The following is an 11,071-nucleotide window of genomic DNA, read 5'->3' as shown; positions in this document are numbered from 1 at the left end:
GAGTACATGATTCATCTCTGAGATACATGGCATTGGCATGCACACATGACATACATGCATAGAGATGCATTTTTTCCTCATGATGTACGCTATTACGTCATTCATGACATTTTACACATATTGATATGTGGGAATAGAGAGGTATTTCACACTCAGTATCTGGAAAGAAAATGAAACATCTTATTATTTTGAAAAGGATATTTGAAAAAATTACAGTTTTCAAACTTACTAGTATATTTGGCATTTTCGATAAAAGATTTGGGTTTTTCACTGAGATACTTGAAAAGCATGACTATTTTCTGGAACTGTGAACGAGCTGAGCAATTTTTTTACTTATGAGATACCCCTTTTATTTCTTGTATTATGCATTATGAACTCTTGTGGGATATTGGTATTGGACCCGACCTTTTGTTAGCTCGTCACTGCTTTCAATCTAAGGTTAAGTTTGTTACTTACTAAGTATATGTGGTCGGTTGTACTCATACTACACTTCTGTACCTTGCGTGCAGATGTTGGCTGCTGATGTTGCTGTGTTCGATGGGAGCTGGATTGAAGATGTACCTGCGTCCCGGTTGTAGCTGCCTCTTGTTCGTGGTAGCTTTAGATCTATAAAACTCTGTTTATGTACTTTTCAAACAGACGTTGTATTTATTTTATTTCAGCTTTGTAAATTCTATTCTTAGAAGCTCATGATTTATACTACCAGTCCTCGGGGTAATGTATAAGATTCAGATAATTTATTTGCTTAATTGTCTTGTTAAATATTATTGGAAGTGGTTAGTTATTAGTTGGCTTACCTAGCGGGTTGAGTTATGTGCCATCATGACTAGTAAATTTTTGGGTCGTGACACGTATACAATATTTTTTTTTTATATGACATACATAAGTGTATATATATATATATACTAAAAATATACAAAAAAAATATATTTTTTCTACAAAGAATGGCTATGAAGTGTCATTTTCCGAAAGAAACCAACGACGTAGTAGTAATGAGACTCATTATCCTAAGGAATACTATCTTATGACACGTGTAAGAAACAGAACCAGTGCCTATAAATATCCCGTACAATAATTTTAGTGGAAAGTGACAACAATTTAGTAGTAGCACCACCACATTTCCAACTGTTGTTAAAAATCTTGCCTTTCAAATTTCCTTTTCTACTATACGTATCAGCAGCAATAGAAAAATCGCTTTACTTCTCCGCTGCTATGACTGCGAAATCATTTCTCCTCTCCCACTACAGTTGCTCTCCTCCCAAAAATTGCAATTCCAACATCCGTGGAAGAAATTTCAGTTACTACACTACTGGGAATGGGATGGAATGCAGGGGCGCATTTCGATTGTTTCAGTTTGGGAGCAGATACGGGGAAGGGTTGGTTCGGAGGAATAATGATAGTTGGAAGGCGTGGGCTGATGTCAAGTCAAAGCCCTTTAAAATTGCTGAGTCGTCAGAATCGTTGAAGTTCGAGGATCCCATCTCCGATGCTTTATTGAGAAAGAAAGAAGATGGAGATAGCTTAGAGTTCCCAAAGCGATGGGTTATTGTGCTTCTTTGTTTCTCCGCTTTTCTTCTTTGCAATATGGATAGAGTAAGCGATTAATTTCTTCCTTTCCGTTTTAGTGGGTTTTCAGTTGGAAACTTTAATCAGATTGTGCTGTGCAGGTAAACATGAGTATCGCCATACTTCCAATGGCATCCGAATACCACTGGGGTCCTACCACTGTTGGTTTAATACAGTCTTCATTTTTCTGGGGTTATCTTCTCACTCAGGTAGGATATCCGCCTTCACTCTGCTCATTAGCTAGTAGTTTTATTTATTTATTCTGATTTATCAAAATAAGCTTCTGAATTTTAAAGATAGAAAGTGTCATTTTTTTGTTCTTGCCTTTTATTTTTATTTATTTAGCTCTCTTATTTCACATTGTCTTGCAACTCATAATGTGGATCCTTTATACTTATTAGACTTGAGGCCCCTCTGTATTTCATTTTTTAATAAATGTGGTATTAAGCCCAGATAGCAGGAGGTATATGGGCAGACACTGTTGGTGGGAAAGCTGTCTTAGGATTTGGGGTAGTGTGGTGGTCTGTTGCTACAGTTCTCACGCCCATTGCTGCAAAGCTTGGATTGCCCTTCTTATTTGTTGTTCGAGCTTTCATGGGAATTGGTGAGGTTGGTTCTGTTCATTTTTCATTCTTATTTTCTTTTTAACTCATCGAAGGGAGATCTAAGCTGATTTAATTTTGAGGTCAAATGAGGTCTTTTCGTTTGGAATAATCTGGCATTATAACTCAATTCCTTGTTTCTTGATTAGCTGATTTGACTTTATCGCTTCCAGGGTGTTGCAATGCCGGCAATGAATAACATTCTCTCTAAATGGGTTCCTGTATCAGAAAGAAGTAGATCTCTGGCACTGGTTTACAGTGGAATGTATCTTGGATCTGTGACTGGACTAGCATTTTCGCCATTGCTGATACACAACTTTGGGTGGCCTTCTGTCTTCTTTTCTTTTGGTTCTTTAGGCACTGTATGGTTTGCCGTGTGGCTCAATAAGGTACATATTAATCTGTATATTCTTTTGATTGTAAAAGAAACATTTATTAAGATGACTGTTTATCAAACAATGAGGATCATCTAGATGGTTTCAGGTTGTGCTATATATTTGTCAAAAGCTCCGTGGTTGCGTATATTGAATGCTTTAACTTCATTTGTAAAGAAACCACTCTGTTTGATCCTAGACATACTCAGCCAACAAACCACATCGTGCAAAATCTTACTATTCATAAACTCGGAATTTCCTGGTAGGCTATAAGTAGTGCTGCTTATCCATGTCAGATAATTTTCATGTAGGCATACAGTTCACCCCTTGATGATCCTGAGCTGCGGCCTGAAGAAAAGAAGCTTATTCTTAGTAGCAGTGTTTCCAAGGAACCTGTTAAATCAATCCCTTGGAAATTGATTCTGTCAAAACCACCTGTATGGGCCTTGATAGTGTCTCACTTCTGTCACAACTGGGGGACGTTTATTCTTCTTACCTGGATGCCAACGTATTATCACCAGGTAGTACTTTCACTTTCGTAATGTTGCTTCATTTGCTTTCTACATAATTATGACTTACAATAATTGCTAAAAAATATGTAATTTTGGTGTAAACATGAACTTTTCTTATTCTTAAATAAGCTGTAAACTTATGAAAAACTTCTTCACGAGAAAGTTGCCAAACCAAGAGATATAGTGGAGATAAATGTTTGACATCTTTTTTACTATTATATGATATTAGGTCCCAGTGCATTGATTTGGTTCATGAACACATGACAATTGACCAAGATCAAAGGTTCAACATCTATCTTCAAGAATAAGGTTGGAGAGTTTAGGCAGTAAAAATACACTCTACCTTTAATGGTAGATTTTTGTAAGTCCAAATACATAGACAACCCCTTAAACTTGTCACGAAATTTCATTTAGACACCTCAACTAAGCCAATTACTTGTTGAACACTCAAATTACTATCAAAGTGTGTCTACTGAACACCTCACTCTTACATGGCACAATTAGCGAATCTCACCTGGAGTCAAGCGCGTGAAGGCGTGAATAACTGAAATGTTTCTTTTTTCAAATATTTTTTTCCTTTGACTTTCTCCTCTATCTTCCTCTTAATTTCTCAATGCTGGTTTCCTACAGATTCTCTTCAAAGATAAAACCTCAAAATTTTTAAAGATAAGATTTTTACTAAACACTAGCATCTAAGGTTGTCCAACCCCTTCGTGGGTCCTCTGTATCTTCCGGCGACATAGACTGGGGGTCATGTTTTCCGGTCAAAGTTTAGTGTTAATGACGATGGAGTTGTTCGTTACTATAGTAACTGATTTTATTTTAAGCTTTACTTTAAAGGTTATTTTAATATTTACTAGTTGGCCGAGAACACAGAGGCGGGTGTTGGGATGCGACGGCGTCAGTCCAAGGGTGCAATAGGGAGTGGGGGCACCTAGAACTGAAGGGGATATGGCATGTCGAGGCTAAATGGCGAGAGAAGTGATCTGACGAATTTGTGGGTTAATCTGAATTTGATAATCAGGAAAGCCATCAGTGGCATGATGACCCAATTTGGTGTTTGAGTTTTGTTTTATTAGAAGTAATTATAGTGTGCTGTATTTTTTAAAACTTTTCACTATAAGTTTCAAAAGGAAAGTTGTGATTTTCATGTGGTGGTTGCAACCGTAAAGCTCCGCGTGACCTGTAGGTCACGGGTTCGAGCCATGGAATCCGCCATTGATGCTTGCATCATGGTAGGCTGCTTACATTATACCCCTTGGTGTGCGGCCCTTCCTCGCACCCTGCGTGAACGCGAAATGCTTTGTGCACCGGTTGTGATATGGTGGTGCTTGTGGTGCTTGAGAAGGAAGTAGGTAGGGGAGGTAGAGGCCAGAGGTGGTGGGTCAAGGTTGTTGTGGAGGGAGAAGAGGAGGGGTAGGTGTTGGACCGGTCTAAAGAGATAATGTGCATCTTTTTTATTGACGTGGCTATCTTTCATTGGTTGCCTTGCCACGTAAGCGTGATTGAGCTTCACACACTTATTTCTTTGCTGGGACTGAATTTTTCGTGTTCAATAGACACACTTTTACATTATTTTAAGTGTTCAATAGGTTATAGACTCAGTTGAAGTGTCTAAATAAAATTTTGTGACAAGTTTAAGGGTTTGTATATGTATTTGGCTTTTTTGTAATTATATTTTGCACTAGGTATTGGAAAATAATGTAAACCTTAGAGGTGAATGTGTCCTTGAACTTGTAGTGTATGTTGAAAGGTAAGTTATCGGTGCTCGATATGGAGATATGTGGTATATTTTTTTTCTTTTTGTGTGTGGGGGTGGAGGGATTCAATTGGTTTACTTATGCAATGCGAGAAAGAAGTCCAATGATTTTAAGGTTGTAAACAGAAGGATAAAAAGCAAAGAAGGATGGGTATAGGAAGGATGGTTGTGTAGAGTTTGAGAGAGCAAGGACTGAGGGTAGGAAATTCACATGACTTCTTCCTTCTTACGGGTCACTGTCAATATCTTGAATAGGATCAGAGTCTTGTCCATCACTAAGAGCCCGTTTGGCCAAGCTGCTAAAAACTACTTATTTTGAAAAGTGCTTTCCAAAAAAGTATTTTTTTAGAGTTACAGTTTGTATTTGGCCAATTTATTTGAGAAGTACTTTTTTCAATATTTGATAAGAAAAGTGCGTTTGGATTATTTTTTCAAAAAGTACTTTTGAATGTCAAATTACAAAAAACGACAGTAAATGTTGAGTTTACAACTAGTATATTATTTAAAAGAGAAAAATTCATTTACATATTTATTATAAAAATTTAATTAATTTTTTTTATTTAATTAGAATATAAAACATAAAGTAAAAATGTATATTAAAGATTTTAAGCAATATTAAAATATAGTTATCCAAAGCAATAATATTAGGTATCTAGTATTACTTGTTGTCTATATAATAATTTAAATATCTCTAAATATAATCATTCAGTATAAATTAAAAATCTAATTAATTAATCCAATATAAAAGAAGAGATCTATTTATAATGGAGATACTATTTCAAAGAAGAATAAGAAAAGGAGAATAAAAATACGATGGAAATAAAATAAATAAAAAGGGATGGTTGAAACAAAAAAGGAAAAGAAAAAAGCTAAATTAATGAAGGATAACTTGAAAAATATAAATTTATAGTAAGGACACTTTTGTTTTAAAATAATTAATTTTCTGCTTCTTGGAAGAAGCTAGAATTTGGAGCTTCTTCCCAAAACCAGAAAAACTACTTCTGCTGCTCAAAAGCACTTCTCCATCTTGGCCAAACACATCAAATTTTCAAAAAAGTACTTTTTCTGACAAAAAAAGAACTTCTAGCCTCCCAGAAGCTTGGCCAAAGATGCTCTAAATCATCAACCGTGATGCTTAATCGTCATGCCACATTTAATGATTTCTACCATTAAATTATTTTTACTAAGAGATGGTCATAATTATATTGTCTTTTTACTGTTATTAAACTTGTTTAAGCATTTCTACTGCAGGTATTAAAGTTTAATCTTACAGAATCAGGACTTTTTGCTGTTTTGCCATGGCTCACAATGGCAATCTCTGCAAATATTGGTGGGTGGATTGCAGATTCCCTGGTGAGGAAAGGCGTATCAGTGACTGTAGTCAGAAAGGTACTACACACCTTTATTGATGTCATTGCACTTCTTCTTTCATTTTTTTTTTCCTGGTTATCCACCTGGTATCCGGTACCCGTATTGTGGCCCGACTAAATTCGGATTCGTGCCCGGAATTCTCACATTGGGGGGTAAGTGCTCTAACAAAGGCAACATTATACCTAGGGCTCGAACCCGAGACCTCTGGTTAAGGATGAAGGAGTACTTACTACTCCACCATAACCCTTGTTGGTTGATGTTATTGCACTTCAGTGTTCAGTGTAGATCTTGAGATGCTCAATACCCTATTTTATTTTTTTTCTAAAGATACCTCTGAGCACAATTATTCTTATTTAGAGTCGTGACACATTAATGTCTGCCTGTTCAACTTTACGTGGCTGCCCTCAGACAGAGAAGATAATTTTGACTCCAATAATTTAGTTTTCTTTGCATGGCTTCCTAGTCTTAAAATGCTTCCATATTTAGTATATGGCCATCCTATGCTAAAGTCAATGTATTATCTCCTTCCCAGTTTTTGAAATAGCAGTGGCTGTATATATAAAGAAAATGCACCTATCTAAAATGTTAAGACCAGTTTTTTGAATTCTTTTGATCATTGTTGCAGATTATGCAAACAATAGGATTTCTTGGACCTGCTTTCTTTTTAACCCAGTTGAGCCATGTTGACTCTCCTGCAATGGCAGTTCTTTGTATGTCATGCAGTCAGGTTTGTCTTCTTATATTGAACAACTATAGTGATTCCAGCAACCGTTTGATATTCTTCAACTGTGAAAAGTGAAAACTGGTGATGTACTTGATTTAAAAAAAAAAGGGAAGAAAACTGGTGATATATAACTAGTACGACATGTGAAATGATGCCATAGATCCCCTCTTCTCTATCTAGTCTTTAGGAAATACCATCTGTCAGCCTGCTTATGAGTTAACACTGTGGAATGTTCTGTTTCATGTGAATGGATAGAGTAGTGCTAACAAGGAGGAAATATTGAAAAAGTTGAATTAATAATATTGCGTTGTTCAGATTTCCGTCAATATTTGTTGTAGTTGATGGCATGTAATCTCTTCTTGCTTCAGCTTAAATGCTGCCACCCTTGACTTCTTTTTCATTCTTGAAACAGGGAAGTGATGCTTTTTCACAATCTGGTTTGTATTCAAACCATCAGGATATAGCTCCACGGTATTCTGTGAGTATTACCTTTTCGTCTTTCTCCTTCTTGCTGGTCTTTCTTAATGTCCAATGAGCTTTAAACAATATCGGGGAGTAGTGCCGGCAAAATGAGCCCATATTTTGTCAATCCGCCCAATCTGCTCATATTTTAGTGGGTTGGATGAGTGATATTTAAGTGGGTTGACCCTTGATAGGAAGGTATGGAGGTCGAGGATTAGGGTAGTAGAGTAGGTAGTGTAGAGTGTTCATAACAGTAGTATTGGCGCGCAGTCTCACTTTCTGTTGGTAGTAGGTTTTTATGACTAACCGTTGTTTTCTTTCATTGTTGATCTCCTTACTGTCTTGTTGTTTTATTCTGCTTTTATATGACTTTTTGGTACTGTCCCTTCTTGTCTATATTTTCATTAATGTGGTACTTATACTATCCAGAGCCGAGGATCTATTGGAAACATCCTCGCTATCCTCACAAGGTAGGGGTAAGGTCTGCGTACACCAGTGTTGTCAAAGGCACGCTTAAAGCGCGCTTAAGCCCTGAAGCGAGGCTTAAAACATGTTGAGTGCTTCGATTCGCTTTGTGGGCGCTTTAGTGTCGCATCAAGGCTCTAAGGCATACTTTTCCTTGCCCCAATGAGTGTAATCCTGAAAATGCGACATTAAACATTTGATATTTCACTTTATCGTAATTGTTTTCAATTTCTTTGTCCATATATTTGTTATTCATGCTTATAACTATTAGTCTTGGACTACATATACATATTTTTACTTTTTCTCTAGTTGCGCCTTTGTTCATTAAAGCCCACGCTTTATTTGCACTTTGCGCTTAAAGCCCCAACAGACCTTAGAGCTTTTTTGCGCTTTTCGCCTTTGATAACACTGGCATACACACTACCCTTCCCAGTTCCCACGGTGTGGGATAATACTGGGTATGTTGTTGTTGGATGAGTGATATTTAAGATATTAAGTTGGGTAAAGTTTGGGCTTCAACCCATATTCAACTCATAGAAATATGGGTATTCATGGGTAAAATGTGGGTAAATATGGGTTAGCCTAGTGGGTTATCTTTCAACTTTTGCTCACTCAAAATACATGATATTTTTAAACTGAAAATGCTATAAGGGTATTCCAACTCTTCTTTCGTAAGTTTCTTCTCACTATAGTTGACTGTGTGAGTATTATTTTTCCAATTGTTTACTATTGTTTAACATTCTTGTTCTTTCTAGATGCATACTTGAATACCAAAAATAGTTTAAGAAGTAGAAGCAAATATGTATAGTTTTCCACTCACCCCCACCCCCACCCTAAATAGAAATATTATTATTGGTACTTTCTTTTCATGTTGTAGATAGAGTACTTTCTTTTTTATTTCAACAGAATGAGTATTTTCTTTTCATGATGTAAAAAAAATATTTTCCAATAAAAAAAGTACTTTCTTTTCATGATGTAGAAAAATATTTTCTTTTATTTCAACAAAATAATGTAGATTTTTAACAAAATGAATATTTTCTTTTCATAATTTAGATAAAGTATTTTCTTTTCATTTATTATTAGTGATTATTGCTTGAAGTTCATTAAGCACATTTTCTTCCTAAAAAAAAACTGTCATATTTTGTAGAAGAGTAACTTAAGTTTACAATATGATAGTCAAATTTGAATAAATTTAATGAAGAAGAGTATATATTATTCCAGTTAAGATTATGTCAAAGAAAAATTATAAATTGCACTTGAAAAAATATTACACTTATATAATATGGGTTAACCCATATTAAACCCGTCCATTTGACACCCAACCCGTTTTTTACCCGCATGAAACATGGGCGGGTTGAGACCCAACCCATTTTTGCTCAACCCATTTTTAACCCGCCCAAATCCGACCCAACCCGCCCATTTGCCACCACTATCCGGGAGTAACCATTTGAATTACCTTATGTTCTGAAGAAGGGATTATTTATGATGTGTTATTACTGCACGCTAGTAAATAGTATATCATACTGTGGGTAACATGAGTAATGTATGATATGTTTGCAGGGAGTACTACTTGGACTATCCAATACTGCTGGGGTGCTGGCTGGTGTTTTTGGCACAGCAGCAACTGGTTACATCTTGCAACATGGTATCCTTCATCCTTCACATTTTAGTCTCGGATAATTTTGGGCTGCCTGTGCTTCAAAATTGATGGCCTATATTCTTTATTTATGGCTGTAGTGCCAGTGGGAACGACCCATGATAGTTTGACCTTTTTGTCCACCGTGCTACCAAGATCTTCTAAGATGTCACTAACTGTGTGGGGTAAACAGATTAATGGGCTTTCTGGTTTTAATTTCACCTGATTTCAAAAATTTCTTTTTAGTAAATCAATGCTTTAAATAATAATTGCTTTTAATTATGCGTTCAGTGATTATCTGTAAATTATACGTTCAACAACCAGTTATTTAGGTGATTATGATCAAGTTTCTTTTACCCTACTACTTCACATGATATATAGTCATGGTCACATGCTTAGATATACTTGGTGAAAATTAGATTATTTGAGTTTCACCTGTTCTTGTTATTAATGAGTAGAGTTGCTTTCAGCTGATCAAGACTACCATCTTAGAAACATAGTTTACCCAAAGCATTAGCTCTTTTAGAAGCTACAGAATGATCTTAATCGTGTTGCAGTGTCAAGTTTGTTCAGTAGGGCACTTTAACTGCACTTCATCTGCTGTCATGCTAGAACAGTATTTAGAGTCTTTGAAACCTAATAATGACATTTCGCCCTTCAAAAGCATGTGTGCATTTAATAAATTTATTTTATGTTGTCTGGCTCCTCAGGTTCTTGGGATGATGTCTTTAAGGTTTCAGTTGGGCTTTACTTGGTTGGAACTGTAGTTTGGAATGCCTTTTCGACCGGTGAGAAGATTATTGACTGAAACTTCTAAGTGATTTCCATGGAGGCAACAACTTAAGCCCTTCGAGTTATGCTGGACGTTAGCTGCAATCAGGAAGGATTGACTATTCGAGTTGAAAAGAGTTTTAGCCCGATTTAGTTGAAGAATAGGTGGGAATACTGTTGGCAGTGTACCAGAAGACAAGAATGGGGAACAAATCTTTTTGACACTGGGTTGATTAAACCAGGAGATTCCAAGATTTCCACGACTATACCAGACTATATTTCACCTGATGCAACAACCAAATGAAGAAGAATACATCACTGACATAGATTGTAAATCTGTGTAAAGTTACTAATCAAATTCTGCAGTAGTATATAGCTAAAACAGTTTCTATATTTTCTTGTGTTCTGTAAGAATTATGAACCGATTAGGAGTCGTATTTAATTCCACTAACCAATTTTTGGCTTGTTGCGTGGTAGACAGTAATTCTATTACAAATATTTTAATGAATTCCTTTAGGACCAATAGAGAACCGACTCTTTTCTGTCCATACTTCTCTCCAATTAACTGGGAACTCACAAAGGATCTTAGGGGAGGCGAGACCGGCATCCGGTGCCTTACTTGAGCGAGCGTACCAACTGAAACTTGTGTTATCTGAACATATATGGCTTCTTAGGCCGACAAAGACAACTGTATACCATTATGTAATATCTTAGGCCGGCAAGGCTATAAAAAATCTGAGGAATGAACAACTAATCTCAATTGAACGGGAAGCAACCCAAACTCTCTCTTTCTTTCTCTCTCTATATATATATACACTAATGCTGCTCG

The 11,071-nt window shown here is 36.2% G+C and overlaps 1 protein-coding gene across 1 annotated transcript; it reads left to right on the top strand.

Annotated features, from left to right (window-relative positions):
• The first annotated feature begins 1,106 nt into the window (after window positions 1–1,106).
• Window positions 1,107–10,706, top strand: LOC107790630 (sodium-dependent phosphate transport protein 1, chloroplastic-like). Its single transcript, XM_016612585.2, has 10 exons — window positions 1,107–1,593; window positions 1,668–1,775; window positions 2,020–2,175; window positions 2,342–2,557; window positions 2,854–3,063; window positions 6,065–6,202; window positions 6,810–6,911; window positions 7,321–7,386; window positions 9,396–9,480; window positions 10,182–10,706. Exons 1-10 carry the CDS (start codon window positions 1,213–1,215, stop codon window positions 10,277–10,279), a joined length of 1,560 nt encoding a protein of 519 aa, XP_016468071.1. The 5' UTR covers window positions 1,107–1,212; the 3' UTR covers window positions 10,280–10,706.
• The last annotated feature ends 365 nt before the right edge of the window (window positions 10,707–11,071 follow it).

Source organism: Nicotiana tabacum, chromosome 2, assembly GCF_000715075.1.
Source record: "Nicotiana tabacum cultivar K326 chromosome 2, ASM71507v2, whole genome shotgun sequence".
NCBI lineage: Eukaryota > Viridiplantae > Streptophyta > Magnoliopsida > Solanales > Solanaceae > Nicotiana > Nicotiana tabacum.
The sequence above is the reverse complement of the archived record's forward strand: the minus strand, read 5'-3'. Positions and strand labels throughout refer to the sequence as shown.